Genomic DNA, 19878 nt, shown 5'->3' with positions numbered 1-19878 from the left:
ACACACACACACACACACACACACACACACACACACACACACACACAATCTCTCTCTCTCTCTCTCTCTCTCTCTCTCTCTCTAAGAAAACAGAAATTGCCTCACTGCCTTTATTCTCAAAACTAGGCATCTTGGTCCTAAGGAGGATCCCAGATAACTTCACAGATTTTTCTACTCACCCAAGTAAAAGACTACTTTTCCCATCTAGAAAGCCTTATTATTTCATTTTGTCTTTAAACCTACCCACATCTTTGGACTCCACAGGGGCAAGCACTACAGCACATGACTCTGACTGGGTGGCAGTAAACAGTTTTTTAAATTTCATTAATTAATAAGTCTCCATATTTAAGGCACAAAACAAAATGAGAAGGGAGGTTTGGGATGGAAAGAGGTGGGCAGTGGTCCACTGAGAGCTCTGGGACCCCATCCCCAGCTCTCTCCAAAACATCAGCTCTGGCCTGATTGACAGAAAATAACTAGCACTGCCCTGGAGGCGCTGCGTGCTTGAACCCTCTGCTGAAACCAAGTCGCCTGGTTTTCAGAAGGCAGAATCCCTCCCCTTCCATAAAGCCCAGACTGCAGAAAATGGGCACCAAGAGCATTCGCCTTCGCCAACAGCTGATTTCTATGAGGAAAGGGAGAGCAAATGTGGGAATAGAGGATACATTCTTTTGTTTACCTGTTTTGTTCTTTGCCTTTCTTCCTAGACCCCGGCATGGGGATGCTGTGCTGAGTAATGATCTCGTGCTTACAGAGCTTACTGTCTAGCTGAACGTTGACAGTAGATTCTGTCTGCTGACCAAACTTTAGTCAGACTCTTGAACTTTCTCCTAGGTCCATCTGTGCATTTCCTTGTAAAACCGAGTTTTAGCAAAGAACTCTGCTAAATCAGTTTAGCCAGATCCCCTGCCCTCAGTTGGGGTCCTCATCCTCCATCATCCTCAAGTGCTGTCTGATCATGTTGGTCTGTCTTTAGCAATGGTCCTTTTCGGTTGTTGTCTCCAGAATTTTCCTTACTCCTGATGTTATTACCTCTCAGTAATTTTCCATCCACTGACTCCCATCCTGCTCCTTGATTATAAATTCCCACTTGCCCACGTAGTATTCAGAGTTGAGTCCCATCCCTCCCGCCCACTGCAAAATTCTGTGGCCGTAATCCCTATACCTATGGTAACGGTCCCCAGTAAAGTCTCCCTTCCCAGGCTTTAACAGGAATCATTGAACATTTTTTAAACAATATACAAATATTTAGGTTGAGGTTGGGTTTTATCTGGGAAAGTAGTGAAAAGTTAACTATTGAAGTGATTTGCAATGAGTAAATGTCCACAGTGATAGTAAGAGGGGAAGGTAATACAGAGAGGACCTTGAGGTCACTGTGACAGTAAGAGGGGAAGGCAATAGAGAGAGGGCCTTGAGGTCACTGTGACAGTAAGAGGGGAAGGCAATAGAGAGAGGGCCTTGAGGTCACTGTGACAGTAAGAGGGGAAGGCAATAGAGAGAGGGCCTTGAGTTCACGGTGACAGTAAGAGGGGAAGGCAATAGAGAGAGGGCCTTGAGGTCACTGTGATAGGAACAAGCAGAAGGTGAAAGAGTACATTCAAATGTTGTTGTAATGAACAAATGTGTTTTTATTAGAGTTTAACACTGGCATTATTTTCGGTGACGAAGTTATGAATTATGAAACTTGGAGGAAATAGAAATTAATAATGTGTTCTTGGCCAGGCACAGTGGCTCACACTTACAATCTCTGTAGTTTTGGAGGCTGAGGTGGGAGGATGGCTTGGGCTCAGGAGTTCAAGCCGTCTCGGCAACATAGCAAGACCCCCTATCTCTACAAAAACATACAAAAAATTAGCTGGGTGTGGTGGCACACACCTGTAGTGTCAGCTACTTGGGAGGCTGAGGCAGGAGGCTGGCCTGAGCCCCAGAGTTCAAGGTCACAGTGAGCTATGATCTCGCTACTGCTCTCCAGCCTAGGTGAGAGAGTGAGACCTTACCTCTTAAAAAAAAAAAAAAAAAAAAAAAAAGGTGTTCTTTAAAAAAAAATTGTATATTAATAACATTAAAAGACACATTATGAGCATTAGAAACACAGGTATGGCTTTCTTATGGACAGAAGATAAATTCAGAAAATCATATATAAAGTTGGGAATGTTAGGTAGTATTGCTTGCAGAAGATGTATTGGAGGAGGGAAATCTTTCAGGGCCAAGGAGCAGAAATAGAACATGCTAAGTCAGTTAAATGCAAGGAATTAGTAGAATTCAGCAAGAGGCTGGAGAACAGATAAATAATGAGGAAGACTCTGCAAAATATCCACCACTTTGTGAGGACAAGAAAGGGCCTAGAACACAGTTGGGGTCTGTGCAGATGAAGCAGAGGGCATAACCGAGGCTGAAGTCCCACTGTACGTGTTTCTCAATTAGGTGGGGTATCGTAGTGAGAAAATTCACGTGCATTTGAAGTAGGTCACTCGGGGTCATTTCCTAGGCTAATTATCTTCCTCTTCTGTGGAAGATCTGGGGCTGATTTGGGGAAGTGTTTGTGCCAAACTTGAAAAATTAGATTACTAGGGTGAAGAACTTACATCATGCACAAAAGGGTTGTATTTGAGTCCTTGTGCTCATGGAACTTCTTGGGGACCAGTGACATACCTGATGTATTTCCCACTGATACAGTCATGGACAGTGTAAATAATAAATCAAGCCTTTGTGGATTTATACCTTCTTACCCATCCCTGATCAGGGGGGGAAACCTGAGAAGGGGTGGGAATGTGTTAGAAACCCCTTCCTTTCCTCCCTCTTCCTGGGGTTTTATAAGGTGAGGTCAGGTGACTATAGAGCAGGGCTGTGGGCAGAAATAGGAGATTTGCTGAAAAGAGGAAGGCAGACCTCCCAAGGCATGTTTGGAACATTCAGTTTAAATGCAGTGTAGCATTATTCAGCAATAAAAAGGAATGAAGTATTGATATCCACTACAACATCAATGAACCTTTAAAATATGCTAAGAAATCAGTCACAAAAGACCACATATTGTGTGATTCCATTGGTATAAAATGTCCTGAATAGGCAAATCTATGGAGACATCTCATTCCAACCTATTTTTCCAGCTTCCTCTTTTTCACTGCCTGCCCCATCACCCCATCCAGCATTTGATCTGTCCTCAACACTCTTCCCTGAAAAATCTAGGTGCTCTCAGATCTCTACGCCTTTGCCACCTTTGTTATCTTCCAGTACATGTCTGTTCTTCTAGGCTCAGCTTAACTGGCAACACCAGTCTAAACTGACGCCTGCTGAGAGGAGCTCATCCCCATTATAAAGTGAACTCATTTGGAATAGCAAAAAATATCCAGGCTGGGACCAGACCTGGAGGTTATCTAGTCCTAGTTCAGTCCCTTCATATGACAGAGGAGGAAACTGAGGCCCTGAGAGGGTGAATGGCCTGACTACGTCCTGAAGCACGCTGAGGACAATCCCAGGTCCTTCTCATACAGGGCTCTTTGTCTTGCACGTCAACCTTTTTGCAGCTATTTTTGACGGAACAAATATTTATCAAATATTTGCTATGTACCCATGTTTTATTATGTCAGCCCATTCCTTAAAAGCTCTTACATGGGCTGGGCACACTGGCTCCCACCTGTAATCCCAGGACTTTGGGAGGCTGAGCCAGGTAGATCACTTGAGGCCAGGAGTTCAAGATCAGCCTGGCCAACATGGTGAAACCCCATCTCTACTAAAAAGACAAAATTGGCCAGGTGTGGTGGTGCACACCTGTAATCACAGATACTCAGGAGGCTGAGGCAGGAGAATTGCTTGAACTCGGGAGGCAGAGGTTGCAGTGAGCCAAGGTAGCACCACTACACTCCAGCCTAGGCAACAGAGCAAGACCCTGTTTTAAAAAATAAAACAAAAAAACCACAATTCTTACATGGTTCCTCATTATTGTCATACAGTAGAGTACATAAGCCTCTTCGTAGCCCAGCCTGTCCCTACGATTCCAGCGTCACTCCTTGCTACTCCCCTCATATCTGGCCATCCACCATTTTGAACTGGCCAGCATAGTGTAATGTAGTCAACAGGTGCAAAGACTTCAGAGGCAAAGGCCTGGTTGTGAACCAGGTCTCTCCACTTAGCCACATTCATCTTTCAGAGCCCCTGTTTCATCGGCTGTAAAACCGGGATAACAATACTTCTGAGATCGTTGATAGGATGACTTTGGTTATTTAAAAAGCTTCCTGCACCATTACTGGTAATGTTTATCATTTTAAATGATAACAACTATTACTTTCCTCAGAAAGCTTCTCTGCCCTCCCAGCATTATGGAAGGTGCTTACCTCCCAACAGTGTAAATTTCTGTTAAATGTTTGTCTCTACCACTGAGCATAAGGTCTTGGAACACAGGACCATTGTTTCTTCTTCAGCTTGACAACTCCAAAACATTGATGATAACCAGGAAATGCTTGTTGGTTGAAAGGAAAAGGAGGAAGAAGGGAAGCAATAAGCAAGGTGCTGTGAGGGGCATGAACATGACAAAGGCAGAGCCCTGCCCTCCAGATGTCAGACCTCCAGCTGGACAGACAGACAAACTGCAGATTGCTATATTTGATTCCTGTAAGGATAAAGTATGATATATTTATGACACGGAAAAAGAACTTTAAAAAAAACTTATTTTTTCCTTATTGTGATCTATATCATACCTATAGGAATGCATAAAAGTAGTATGTAGAGTTTGAGGAATAAAATTAACACTTTAAGCACCATGCAAGACAAGAAGTGAGAGAGAATTGCAGAAGCTCCGCCCTCCCCCAGAAGTCTCCTCTGTCACAGCTTCTTTCCTCTCCCCAAAAAGTAACTACTGTCCTGGCTTTTGTGATAACCATTTTCTTGCTTCTCTTTATGATTTAATCATCTATGTATGAATCCCTATCCAATATAGCTTTGTTTTTGAACCTTATTTAATCTGAACCATCCTGTATTCATACTCTTGAGACTGGCCTCTGTCCCTCAAGTTTGTGAAACTGATCCATGTTGTTGAAGATATAGCTGTGGTTCTTTTTCTTTTAATTACTATAGTATTCTATGTCTATACCACAAATTTATCCATCTACTGCTAATGGACATACAGGATTTGTCCAGTTTGGGAATGACAAACAGTGCCTCTGTTAACATTGTTGTATCCATTTTCTCCAGTATCTAAACATGCAGCATGCTTTTTGTTGATATTGTTGAGAATTCATTCTACCTCTGGAAGCAGTGAAATCCCTAGGGTAGAAAAATTCAAACTAGTTTGCACAAAGATGATTTTAAAAAGACAAGAGTCTCAAAGTGTGTTTGAAAGTTGTGTGTTTGAAAACTTTGTGTTTCTCAAAGTGTGCTCCACATAACAAAATCATGTGGAGAATTTGCTGAATATACAGACCCAGCCCAAAACCACCAAACAAGACCCTCCGCAGATACAGCCTGGAAACATTTTAGCAAGCTTACCGCCCACCCCCACATGAGTCAGGTAGATCACTAGCCCTCTACCTTATTATTTTTTTCATTTGTTAGCATTTAGTTAACCTCCTTCCACGTGGCTTCAAGCCACCAGGACACAGCCTCCCTACCTCCCCCCACATATACACCCTTAATCTTCTCCCGGCCCTCCTGCTGAAGAACTTAGCCTTCATAACAGCAGGCTACTTTGGGAGTTTCCCTTCTGCAGAGTCTGCAGTAGCCCATAGCACTGCGTCAGTGATGGGAGCAGCTCCAGCATTTTTTTTTTTTGGGGGGGGGGGGGGGTCAATGTGTGGTTACTCATGTCTCCTGACTAACCAAGGTCCACAATTTGTCAAGGTCGACAGTTGGGCAGAAGCTCTGATTTCTCTTTAAGTGGCAATGCCTCATAGCCAACTTTACCAAAGTAACCTGGGTGACACTTGTCGGAGTCGATGCATGCCACCAGCATTACCCTGGCCTCCAGGTGCTTCCCGTCCTTGGTCAGGCCTTTACTTTCTGTAGATGTTGCAGGTGTGATGAAACAAATCTCCGTGGTCGGTGCAATGTTACGAGAGGAAGGAGCAGTACTTTGATGCCCAGAAAATCAGCTCCCCTTGCTATGTCCTCCTTCTGCTGGTGTACCAAGTCTCCAAGCGGACTCTGCCCTTAGCACACCTATACACTGCGGTCCTAGCCTTTTGCTTTCTTCTCCACACCTCTCCCCCTCATCCCCCAACCTCTGCCCTATTCCCAAATGCTCTAGAACACTCAAGTCTCAATTTAAGTAACTCCAGTCTTTCCATGACCCCTAGCAATGCTTTACTTAAATAGGAACTGTTTTATATAGACTATCCTTTTTAGAGTTTAGATTCACTGCAAAACTGAGCAAAGATTTCCCATATACTAGTCACACTTCTCTAAAAATCTACTCTACCTACCCATCCCTCCCTGCCCGCTAACACATCAACCACTGATCTTTTTAAAACTGTCTCCAGTTTTGACTTTTCTAGAATGTCATATAATTGTAACCATACAATATGTACCCTCTTCAGAGGAGCTTGTATCACTTAGTAATATATATTTAAGTTTAGCACTGAATAATACTCCCCAGTCTGTCTGGATATGCCAGTTTATCCAACCATTAAAATACTGAAGAGCATACTGGGTGCTTCCAAGTTTTGTCAGTTATGCATGAAGTTGCTGTCAACATCTGTACGCAGGTCTTTGGGTAGATGTTCAGTTTTCAGCTCATCTGGGCAAACACCAAGAAGTGCAATAAAAAGTCTGGTAAGAGTATGTTTAGCTTAAGAAACTGCAGTGTCTTCTGAAGTGGGTGTACCATTTTGTGTTCCCACAATGAATGAGAGTCCCTATTGCTCCATGTCCTCGCCAGCATTCGGCCGTGTCAGTGCTTTGGATTTTGGCTATTCTAATAGATGTGTAGTGGTACTTCATTGCTGTTTTAATTGAGACACCTTGTTTTAAAACCACTACTCTTCACTTTTTCTTGTTTTTTGGAGGTCTTGTGTTTTAAAATTTTGAGAGCAAATTGTAAGCAAGTGATCTTTCATTATTAAGCATGATTTTATTTACACATATTTCAGACTAACTCTTTTTTTCCTTTTAAATATAGATAAATGCAGAGGGAACGCCAGAGGATGTTTTTCTTCAACTCTGCGCAGCTATTGACTCTATTTTCTGAAGGCGAAAATGCACGTTTGTTAGAGTGGAAACAGATAAAAATATTAAAAAGGTCATTCCTTTCAATGTTTCAAGTTAAACCTTTTGTGTTCCCCCTCCCAAATCCTGACAGCACTGTTTACTTCCCAGCTAGACCTGTGTGAGGTGTCTGGAAATCATGCATGGTATATTTGGGATTATCAATCTCTTCTCCATACTTCAGACAGCTGTCTCTGCTCACAGCACGCACCCTTTGTATCATGCAGGCCGCACTCAGAGCTAGTCAGTACATGAACAGTGGTGCCGTGCCAGTTGGTGTCCATTGTGATAGCAGGCCTTTCTAGAGCCTGATCATCTGGTTCTCATTAAGCACCCCTCACTCCCAATCACACCTTCCTCTCCCCAGGATTTATATACTGTTCCCCGATGAAGGCCCCTGGCACAGGGGATAGGCCTGGGCATTTTCTTTGGTGTCTGTTTCCTCAACTCTCATCCACTAGTGGCTCAGAGCCATAAGGTAGGTTGATTACACAATGCTTTGTACATGATATAGAGGCATCAAGCAAGTAAAATTTGATAGAAGTTTTAAAATATGAAATTGCATAGCTTTTCCAAGACAGCAAAACCCAGGTTAGTCATCATCAGTAACATTCTCTATTATTTTTAAGAAACTTGGAATACTGTCATTATGGCTAAGAGAACAAATCTGTTAAGTTGGGGAACCTAGTCTCTTCTCTACATGGTGACGCATTTCATAATTGCTGAAAAGCAATTATAAATTAATTATCAATGACCAAAAGAAATTTAAAGCTTCAAGTGATTTGCTATTTCATTCACTGGATACATATCAAATTATAATTTTGATTTTAAACGGTCACCCATTTATTTGTTGCCAAGCAAGTAAAACATACCATAACAAAACTGATGTGGGTGGGAGGGGCATGTCAGTAAGTGGTGTGTTCAATGTTTGTTTCATATGGGCCCTTTCCAGGAGCTTGCAAACTTTGTCATACCCATTTGCAAAACTGTGTTTCCTTGCATTACCAGTGAAGTCTGGGTCCTCTTTTGTGCTATCAGTTGTCAAATCAGAGCTTCTTATATATTCTACTGGAATAACTGCATCTTCCACTCAGTCACTACAAAAAAATAATAGTTTGGGTTTGCATGGTTTTTTTCTTCTTCAGTGGTTGTGTAGATAAGGATCCATTTCTGGGTAGAATTGTATTTTTTAAGTCATTTTTTCTTGACATGGATATGTACAAATAAAATAAATGAAGACAGGATAACTCTTTTTCTATTTATTTGTAACTTCACATCATTCTGGAAAGCATTTGAAGACTTATTCCTTACAGAATTAGAAGCAAACACAGAAATAGTCAAGATTTACGATATACTTCTTATATGGTTTTAATTTTAGCTATAAATCAGTTCTGAGTTATTACAGAGAGAACTCAATGTATTCATGATACATGGTAATTTTCATATTTCCTTTTTTCTCTAGCACTCATTCTGAAACAGAAATGTCAGTGTTTGCTAAAGAAGAAATTAAATTTCTTTGGTTACAATTATGCCTCTATTAACAAAAAAGGGCATGTTCCCACAACTCAAACAGTTGTCAAATACTTTATTACTACTCCAAGTTGTCACACTCTCTGTCGGGGAGCACAAGTACTTGTGCAAACTGGGAAAAACAAAAGGTTACAGGATGAAAATCATCAGTTGTGCCAGAAAACATAAAATGACTCCTGTAGGGATTGACATTCTTGAAATACATACCACATACTGGCAAACAAACAGTCCATGCCCAGCACAGCTCTGACAGCACAGGTAAGGAAAATGAGACAGCAGAGGGGCAGAAAGGCCCAGCCATGGTTTTTATGACTGTAGCTAACAGCTATCTTGAAATGGCTTTGCCCCTGAAGAGTATCTAGAAGTACAAATCAACTCTTCTCTAGAACATGTTACTGATTCGAATGACCTGAAATGATCTCGCTACTTTAAAGTCATAAGACTTTAATAATGGAAAAGACCTGAGAGGTCTCTGTCTAGCAAAAGACTTGTGTGTGTGTAGAACACATCAGAACATTATAAACTCCTTTACAGTGATCTGTCTTCAAGGCCATATCTGAGCTGCCCTGTGCCCTCTCTGACACCATCAGCTACTACTCACCTCTTGCTCATTTGGCTTAAGCTACACTGGCCAACTTAATGTTGCCCCAACAAGCCAAGCTCTTTAGTGGCTCAGGGCCCGTGCATTATTCATGCAGCAATTTCCCTCGCTCCATTCTGGTTTCTATTTATTGGAACTTATCCTGGCCAACAGAGGATTTCTTTGCTTATTCTATCTAAAATGGCAGACTATTCCCCATTCTCCCATTATTATTTTTCTCTGAGCATGAAATATCTTCAAAGCATTTATCCCTGCCTCAAATTAAGTAATAGTTTTTATTTACTTACTTATTACTGGTCTTCTGCATTAGATTACAGTCTCTATAAGGACACGGCTTGGTAGCTCCAGTCCCACACACAGTAATTAATATTGAGAGCTAACATATTTACCATACTCTCTGCACGTCCAGTTTTCTCATGTATACAATGGAGAACATAATAGTAATGAACCTCAGAGAAGAACTGTGAGGATTAAACGAAAGTTAGTAAGACACACAGATCGTTTACTAGCTCCTAATGTGCAATGAAAGGTAGCTCTATGTCAACACTTGAGTGTTTCACTTCCACAACTGGGACTAAAACCCAGACTTTCCACTCCAGTGTCCTTTCCATTACATGATCATTTTTTTTTGAGACAGTGTTCTCCCCTAGGCTACTATGCAGTGGCGCAATCTACTATAGCCTCAACTTTCCAAGTTCAGGTAATCCCCCTCCGCCGTCAGCCTCCCAAGTAGCTCAGACTACAGGCACGTGCCACCATGCCCAGCTAATTTTTTTTGGTATTTTTAGTAAACACAGGGTTTTGCAATGTTGCCCAGGCTGCTCTCGAACTCTTAGACTCAAGCAATCCACCAGCCTTGGCCTCCCAAAGTGCTGGGATAACAGGTGTGTCACCGTGCCCAGCTCTGTTATATCACTCTTGAAAACATGGTAGAGAATCAAGATACACAGCCTAACTAGGGGCCCTCAAAGAACCAAAACCACCTCCGCCAACCAGGGTTGAACCACAGCCTTCAGGCAAGATAGAATCCAATTCCCCTGTCCTCTCACAGCACTGTCAAGATGACCTTCTGAGGCAAGCCCTCTAAGGATCTCACAGACACACTCAGTCATAGGTAGTATCTCTTAAGTTCCTGGAGGAAAAAATGTAAACTCGCCAAAATGTTGGTCATACAACCAACACATATTTATTGAGAATCTATTAAATGCCAGGCCCTAGAGATACAGACAGACATGGATGGTCTCTGTTCTCATGGAGCTAAATATATCATAACTCTGAAAAATCTAGTTAGCTTAGCTATATGAACTGTAAGAAAAAAAAAGTTATATATTTTTTCTGGGATCATATAAACAGAAGCACATTTTTCATCAAGAAATAAAAACAAACAGTTTACAGCCTAAACAATGCCTTCATAGGATTATAGAAAAACCTACTGAAATCTGAAGACTTCCAATCCCATCCAGTGTATCTATAGATGAATAACAGGCTTCAAACTTCATTATCCACAGTAAGAAACAGTTTTATATAGCACACAATACTTATATTTATGATTGAAAAAGACATTTCACAAAACAATATTTATCTTTATTACATGTGATGTACCATTTTCTCTATCTCTTTCTTTTTTTTAAATGTTCCTCATACCTCAGTAAATTGTTGTGTTCTGTGATTTAATTTAAACAAAAAGGGGAAGGGGGAAAATAGACAAGGCATACTATTAAGTTAAGTGAAAAGCACCCAACATGCATAGAAGAAAATCCTACCTGAGGCAGGAAACACAAGCCTTTGTCCCAGCTTTGCCTGAGACTTCGCAAGCCTGGACATATGGTGAGGTTTGTACTCTTAGGAAGCACACCCCGTCAGGAAAACAGAATGTAAGGCAACATCTGCACAACTCCACTCCTAACACCTAGTGTTGCCTGACACAAGGGGAAATTTCCTGCTCAGGAAACAGGGTAGTAAGGCAGACGCTGACTCTGAAGTAATCTGTCTAAGTTAAAGTCCAAGCATCACTGCTTTACTAGGTATATGACCTTGGGCAGGTTAGTTAACTTCTCTCTGGCTAGATTTCCTCATATGATAACAGGATAATAAATGAACCTGCCTCATAGGGTTGCTGAGAATTAAATTAGTTGTTATTTGCTTGCTTGGCACATAGTAAACACTGTAGCAGTGTTTTCTATTATTATTATGCATCACACAAAAGGAAGCTTCCTCTGCCTAAACCTTACAGCAATGGTTTTAGACGTCATTAAATGTTTCTTCAGTTGTGCAAATAACTTGAGCACAATATATCAGGAAATAGATCTTATCTACTGAATACCACTGAATAAGCAATGCTTTAGCAAACAGGTCTTTTACAGTCCGTTTTAGCTTACAGTCAATAATTCTGTGTAGGCAGATGGGCGCCTACTGGCAAATGACAGCTCTGCCCATTATTCTTGCAATTCTCAAAACAACAACAAAACACTACCTGCTATTATCTGAACTTCAGGGCCTTTTAAAGCCATGGGGGCTATTTTCCTGGAGCTGAAAAATGCAAAGTAAACACATCATCTGCTTAAGCAGAAAATCCTCTTTATTACTCAAAAATCTCAAAAAATGTTTGCCCTTGAAAATGCATTCAAGCGGCTTGTCTATTCCATTTATACAACGATTGTATCACTCATAGCCCTCTTCCAAAGCAAACATCATACTTCATGGAATTTTTGAATGGATCTGAATGGCTTTCCAAAACTAATTGGTATTATTTCTACACAAACATAGAAGTTACCATCAAGTGTTAACTATCTTACCTAATTAACAAGTTGAAGGCAGATCTTCTGGCACATTCACAAAACATTTAATATAAAAATGCCCAGAATGCTAATAATTCCCCTCTTCACCCCACTAGTAATTCCAGGGTGAGAAGTTAAGCCCAAGTCCATTTACTTTTCCTTCTGTTGTGATATATTATATCTATATCATCAGTGATCCTTAATATATTACTTTAAAATTTTCATATTTCTATATTTAAAATTCTATTACTTTTCTCAATTTAAAAAAATTCAGGGTATGATTTTAGTACCCTGATATGTACTGAAGAGAACTAATAGATAATGTTCTCTTGATTTAAAATAGGAAAAAACAGGTGATTCTAAAAATTGGGTCAAATATAACACTTAATCAATCTTAGAATATTTATACTATCTTTTCCTATAGTTAATAGTAATTTCCAGGAAACAAGGTGATTTTTCAAAAGCCGTCTGTCTGAATACATTGGGGGGGGGGTGATTATTTTCATGAGACACGACTAGAAAAAAAAATTTCAACTTAATTTTCACACCTGAGCATTAATAATTGCTTTTTTCTTTAACCATAGTCTGTGTTTTCTTTTTGTAAGCTCATTTAATTTAGTGTTTCAGCACACGCTGAGTAAAAAACATTACCATATTTTACAGGGTTGCTTAAGATCACCCTCTTATCCATAATATATTCCTTATTCTTCATAAGAAACAGAAAGAAAACTCTTAAATACGTGAGGCAAACCATTGAAAAAAAATACCAATTTCTGGTTTTAACACTGGTTAAAAAAAACTCCAAAATCTAACCAAAAGGAAGTCACAACAAGCGTTCTATAATATAAACAGACAGTATCCACATAGTTTATTTCTCACAGTTCTCCTGACAAATGAACATCATTCAAGAACATACTGTATACACAGATAAGAAGAAACATACAAAATGTTTTAAATGATGCACAACAAAATCCAGCAGTATAAAAGAATGCATGTGAACTCTTGCTCACTGCGCAGACTAAATTTAATCACTTGTTTAAATAGTAATAAAAATACAATCTTTTATGGATCTTGTGCAGACTACAAAAGAGGGAAATTTTTACCATATATATGATTTTTATATTAGGCAGTTTTCTTTGATGAGTTGTACTGACAACTCCAAATACAGAGGCAGAAGGCTGTGTATTTTAAAGGAATTAATGTTGTGAATTAGAGACTTTACACAGTTATTACCACTGGCACTTTTCACCATAGTTTGTACACATCACATGATCATCTTATATAACATTACATTTAAAAAATATATCTGAGTGACAATTTTATAACATTCACACACCATGAGCTGGTTAAGGAAGCAATGCCACAGTTGCCTCCTGTAGTGCTTCGCTGTTGGTAATTAAGACAATTCATTGTGGTTAAAAGAAATTAGATATCAATATGATTAAGCAGCTCCAATTTACTAAAGGCCATCAATGACCACCACTGGGACAGTGAGTTCTTTTAAAGTGTATATCCTAGAAGCAAACACCATCATTGGTTAAAACTTTGTCTAAAGAAGTCAGTTTCTGTGCTGAAAACTATTTTCACAAAACTGAAAGCTACTAAACTGTTTTAATATAAATACTTTGTCTTCTCATTATCATATCTATGACCAAGTTCTTTGAAACCTTTGGAATTTACTCTCTCTTTAATGTGTGCTCTTGTTCCATCTCACCCATGTAAGGTCACCACCTAAAAGGCGGTGGTGAAAAATTCACCAGGGAAACCCTTTGCTCACCAGGAATGTTCAGCTGCTGAACAGTGATCTAGAGCCACAACGGTGCAGAGCTGTACTTGACGAGAACACTCAGGAAGCTCTCATGCTGTGAGTGTCATTTCTGGGAAAGCAGAGAATCTTTCCAAACTGTGCACATAATTAACAATGATACCATTGCTATGTGTTGAAGAGGACTACTAAATGATGTTCTCTTCCATGTCATCTGTTTGCTGGAAAGTAGTTTGGGTCAAGGTAATTATAACTGGTGCCCTGGGACACACAGTAGTCTCTGTCTAAGAATGTCTCTGACCTATAAATAGGTTCTAATTGGTGATCTTCCTTGTGAATATCTGTTTCATGTAGGCTACAAGGAAAAAAAGACACATATAATTACATGGTATTGGATGCATTTTTAGTCTGTATCTTACAAAGCTTCCTCACAGCTCTCCCTGTTTAAATCCATTAATCTATCAAAATCTCTAATGGAAAGTTACTTGCTATGTGGTATGATTACAGAAAAAAACTGCCTAGAACAACAAAGTTTAATTCACTAAGTGTGGTTATTAATATTTTCTATGTTTGAAATCAAATTCACTAATGGCTGAGAAGCCCTTTTCTTGTCTAAGCTGAAGACCGACAATGAAGAAAACACTTACCAGTCTGAACAAGAATCACAGAAATCCAAAGACATTTCTGGAGGACAATCCTGGCAATGCCACCGAACACCCTGGATGGGTTCTATGCCACAGTTATCACACTGTAAGATTCAGAGAGAAAAGATTTTCACTTACACTGTTCCACGACCATTTTTATTTTCCGCAAGGAAACACATGATGTGCACAGACATCTCTCTCTCCATGCACAGGACAGTAATATGGCACACAAATGGTTACATGTTAGAGACAATTTCTGGCAAACTACATAAAATTCCATCCACTCAATATCAAGATACAGGTGAGTGAGAGAAACGTTAGAAGGGATAACCTTCAGCTTAAATTTATTAAAAAATGTTTAAAAGTAAATCATCTCCAACTTGGGTGTTTTGTTATTTGTAACCATCTACTTGAAAGGAACCTCAAACCATTGTATGATGGCTATGGTAGAGAAACACTGAGTTAATAGCATAGTTAAAACTATGTAAATATGATCCATAATTGTTTCAACAGGTTCTCTGGGCTAATATTAACCCAGGAAACCATAAAATTCTATCCCAACTTTTATCTTACTGAATTGCTCCCTAAACAAATGCCTCATGTCAAAAAGGCAGACCTAGCTCTTTCTCAGCATGGTGGCATCAGGATAGTCCTCAGTGTGTTCTGTGCGCTTTCAGAAATCAAAGGATATATAATTTCTAGTTTCTTTGATCATCTGACCAACTAGAGTGGCTGACAGACTGGCAAACAAGCCATGGCTGGGTGTTGCAGCAAAATTATGAGAAGTGCAGCAAGTTTCTCTTTGAAAGGCCAGAGCTGCCAGTTAGGAATATTTCTAATAGAGAAGCAGTGTCACTGAAAGATCAAGAGGGAAAATCATTTAATATAGTATGGCTACTGGCTACTCGAGAGGATCAAAGGTATAATTTTGTTTTCAATTTGATTTACCAGTCCTAACACACATCAATACTTTCATGTGTACCCACCAACACCACCAAGTTCATGGCCTCATTATTACTTCCTCCAGTCCAACCAAGTCAATTCTAATGCCTAAAGGTTCCTCAAACTTGTCAATCTTTATTTCTATGGCCACCAGTCAAGTTCAGGACACCCTCATCTTTTATCTAAATTATCAAAAGACTCTCTAACGAGTGTCCTTGACTCTAGTCTTTCCTTCGTCTAATTAAGTCTCCACACTATGGCCAAAATGATAAGGGGAAGAACTGTTCAGTTCCAAACCCACTGCTTTCCTGAAGATCATCACCCCTAATAGTTTAAGTAACTAGAATGATCTTTCTAAAATGTAAATTTCATGTTACTTTCTGCTTAAAATCATGCAATGGTTCCCCAGCCTCTCAGGATAGTATGAGCTCCTGAGCAAAAATTCCCAAGGCAGCGCAAGCTGCCCCCAATCTCTAGTATGTACTCTAGTCACACTCAACGATTTGCTTAACTTCTCTAAATTCCTTATGAGAATGAAAACAGCGTAAGGGCAGAAACTGAGTTTGTTTTGTTTACTGCTGAATGTCTAGCACTTAGCAAAGTGCCCGAAACATAATGTGTGTTACAAAATTCTGTGGAATAAGTGTATGTATTTCTATTAGCCTCTCAATCAGAAAGGGAAAAAACCCATTTCTGATCCATGAAGAACAGCAACAAAAAGAGAAACAGCTAAACAAAAGTCTCTCACATTTTACCTTAATTCATAGCTACCTATATGTTTATCTTCACTCTACTAAGTGATAAACTCTTCACATCAGGAACGATGGCACCACTACTTCATATAAATGAATGGGATAAAAGATAAACTTTTCCCTACATGCTTAGCAATTCTGGAGTTTAACACTCCAAAAACCATTTTAAAGTATTTCTTATCGCCCTTTTAAAATTAAATGAATACTCCAGCCTGGCCAACATGGTGAAACCCCATCTCTACTAAAAATACAAAAATTAGCTGGGCATGGTGGCGTGTACCTGTTCCCAGCTACTTGGGTGGCTAAGGCACAAGAATCACTTGATCCTGGGAGGAAGAGGTTGGAGTGAGCTGAGATCATGCCACTGCACTCCAGCCTGGGCAACAGAACAAGACTGTCCCAAAAAAAGTAATTAAATTAAATTAAATGAATACTAAGATTACGTAGAACTTACCTTAAAGCCCACATGTTGCACAAATCCACTTTCAGCTTGCATTTGCTGAAGTTTCTGCTTCTTTAACTTCTTAAACTGTAATAGTTCTTTATATTCAGGTAAATTCCTATACATGATAGGAATACTTTCATCATCCTATCAAAAAAAAATGTTAGTTTGATAATTAAAATGAATTAAGTGTAAGAAATACTGATATAGAATATTTTTCTAGTGATAGTTTAATTTTTAAACTATCTTTTAGTACTCAGAAAATTCGTGCTGCTATTAGCAGTATTTTCCACGAATGCTTTTGGAGGGCTTTTTTTTTTTTTAAACACAACAGTAATTCTGAATTGTAGCAGACTGCTTCAACGCAGGGACAAGAAGAAGACAGCCACGATTCCCACCTCTGTCATACACTATTGGAGAGCCAATCCCATCTTTACATTTTCATGGTTACTTGAGTGACTTGTAATCTACCTCTCCCTCATCTAAGGAAGTTTCTCTTTTCCAATCTAACGGATTTTTACATGTGCTTCTGTAAACATGACACTTTCTTAATAACAAGCAAACCAATCTCTACTCTTGTTTTTTGCTCTGCACTCCCAATGATCAAAGTAGTACATTTCTCTCTTACTCAACAGCATGAACTGAGTTACAAAGATGGCTATTTAGAATGGAGTATAAAAAGAAAAAAAAAAAAAAAAAACAGTAAAAACTACATAAATGTATTAAGTAGACTAGGTGCAGTGGCTCATGCCTGTAATCCCAACACTTTGAGAGGCCGAGGCAGGTGGATCACTTGAGGTCAGGCGTTCGAGACCCGCCTAGCCAACATGGCAAAAGTCCGTCTCTACTGATAATACAAAAATTAGCTGGGCATGATGGCACACACCTGTAATCCCAGCTACTTGAGAAGCTGAGGCAGGAGAATCACTTGAACCTGGGAGGCGGAGGTTGCAGTAAGCCAAGATTGCACCACTGCACTCCAGCCTGGGCAACAGAGCAAGACTTCGTCTCAAAATTAAAAAAATAAAATAAATGTATTAAGTTGAAGTATCCCTTAATAAACTGGATTTCAAGGTATAAAGTCCATTTATGTTCCGAACTTTTAGATACACATGTTCAGAACCATCCCCCACCTCCCAATCGACAAGTAGTTTTCTACTCAGAGTGTCAACATGCAAAATTTGAATATTTAAAATTGCTGACAACACTGTGGTTCATCATCCTAGGCAACTTCTAGATCATCACTGATGCCCAATTCCCTATTTCTGGCCTCTAATCTTAGACTGATTCTACTGAAATGACCTTCATCTTCAGTCCTTCTCAGTCTCCCATCCAACAGCCATACCTTGGACCTTGCCTTCAACTATAAGTGTTTTATATCCAAAATATTAAGCTTAGATTTCCTACCTCCACTATTATTTCGACTTCTTTCATATTCTCATCCCAAATAATCAGCTTATTTTTTAACCTCACTGAAATTTCTAATCACTATTCTACTACCTATTCTCCCAATTCATTTGTGCTCTGCCACCCAGGATCCATTACTTTCCTTTGCTACCTAATGACTGATCCCATGCTCACTAATTTCCTAAAAGGATCCCCAGTTCTTTGACCCATGTTCTGTAAATTCCCAATCCTGGACCACACAAGCCCTGCCCCCTCCCATTCCTCTGCTACAATAGGTATTATTAAGTGCTATGTTTATTTTACATTAAGAAAACAAGAGCTTACAGAAAGCAGCCCAAGTTAGAAATCTAAGTGTTATCCTCAGTTTTTCACTCTGTCTTATACCGAATATAACAAATCCTGTTGTTTCTTAATACTTTCTATAATCTCTCTCAAATTGGTCCTCTAGTATCCACCCCCTCCTTTGCCCCTACCATTACTTAAAAGCTCCCAGTGGTTTCCTGACTATCTATAACATCAAGTCCAAAGTCTTCAGCTGAATAAAAGATTCTTTACAATTTCACACTTCATCTATCTTATCTCTCACTTTTCCTGGGTTTTTTTTTTTTTTTTTTTTAGAGACAGGGTTTCACTCTGTCACCCAGGGTAGAGTGCAATGGCAGGGGCTCTCTGCAGCCTTGACCTCCCAAGCTCAAGCAATTCTCCCACCTCAGCCTCCCAAGTAGTTGGGATGACAGGCACACACCACCAAGCTCGGCTATTTTTTTTTTTTTTTTTTTTTTTTTTTTTGTAGTGACGGGGTTTCGTCATGTTGCTCAGCTTGGTCCCGAACTTCTGGGCTCAAGCGATTTGCTCACCTAGGCCTCACTTATTGCTGGGATTACAGGGCGTGCCACCGTGCCTGGCCCCACCATGTTTCATCCATTTCAAATTCTTGTCAACTAAATATGTCAGATAATTGTTATTACCACCCTATATCACCACTGAGAAAGATGACATAAGTAATGCTATACACTAATAAATGTGACCCAAATAATTAGATAATATGCTAAGAAATGTCATAAAATTTACTTAATTCAGATATTTTACAAATGCAAAGAGTCTAAACACTTTAAAGATTTAAAATTTGCTTTTAAATTTTAAGGATAATTATTAAATGTGGTCAGCATGGGTAAGATTAAGAAAAATTAAATCACTTCACGCCCAGTAGGTGGCTACTACTAAAAAAAGAAAACAAATAAAAAATAACCACCATTGGCAAGCATGTAAATAAATTGGAATCCTCGTGCACTGTTGGTGAGAACGTAAATGATAGAGCTGCTTTGGAAAACAGTATAGTGGCTCCTCAAACAATGTAACATAAAATTACCATAGAATCTAGCAATTCTACTTCCCAAAAGAACTGAAAACAGGATATTTGTATACCCATGTTCCCAGCAGCATTATTCCCAACAGCCAAAAGGTGGAAGCAACACAAGTATCCATCAACAAATGAATGAATAAACAAAATGTGGTATACAATGGAATATACTGTAGCCTTAAAAAGGAAGGAAACTGTGATACATGCTACAAAATAGATGGACCTTCAAGACCATACGCTGGGTGAAACGGGCCAGTCACAAAAGGACAAATACTGTATGCTTCCACTTATTTGAGGTATGCAGAGTAGTCAAATATATAGATACAGAAAGCGGAATGATGACTGCTAGAGGCTAGAAAGAAGGGTGGCTGGGGAGATGTTTAATAGGTACAGAATTTTGGTCATATAAGCTGAGAGCTCTGGAGACTAGCTGCACAATAATGTGACTGTACATAGTACTGCTA

The 19878-nt window shown here is 39.5% G+C and overlaps 2 protein-coding genes across 12 annotated transcripts in view; one reads left to right on the top strand and one right to left on the bottom strand.

The window, feature by feature from the left end:
• The window catches only part of AK5 (adenylate kinase 5), a 298444-nt gene extending 290006 nt beyond the window's left edge, over positions 1-8438 (top strand). The window contains exon 14 of the mRNA XM_032296561.1: positions 7109-8438. Coding sequence (XP_032152452.1) covers positions 7109-7177 — 69 coding nt within the window. The 3' untranslated portion in view covers positions 7178-8438. The remainder of the gene's footprint in view (positions 1-7108) is intronic.
• A 2517-nt stretch (positions 8439-10955) lies between these two features.
• Positions 10956-19878, bottom strand: part of ZZZ3 (zinc finger ZZ-type containing 3) — a 134684-nt gene continuing 125761 nt past the window's right edge. For all 11 annotated transcript variants that reach the window (XM_032296547.1, XM_032296550.1, XM_032296551.1 and 8 more), the window contains 3 exons: positions 16660-16794; positions 14515-14615; positions 10956-14222 (listed from right to left, as the gene is read on the bottom strand). In XM_032296547.1, coding sequence (XP_032152438.1) covers positions 14078-14222; positions 14515-14615; positions 16660-16794 — 381 coding nt within the window. In that variant the 3' untranslated portion in view covers positions 10956-14077. The remainder of the gene's footprint in view (positions 14223-14514; positions 14616-16659; positions 16795-19878) is intronic.

This window comes from Sapajus apella, unplaced genomic scaffold (genome assembly GCF_009761245.1).
Source record: "Sapajus apella isolate SASKATOON/1434 unplaced genomic scaffold, GSC_monkey_1.0 scaffold36, whole genome shotgun sequence".
In the NCBI taxonomy this organism is placed as follows: Eukaryota; Metazoa; Chordata; class Mammalia; order Primates; family Cebidae; genus Sapajus; species Sapajus apella.
Note: the sequence above shows the minus strand (reverse complement) of the source record. Positions and strands in the feature narration are given on the sequence as shown.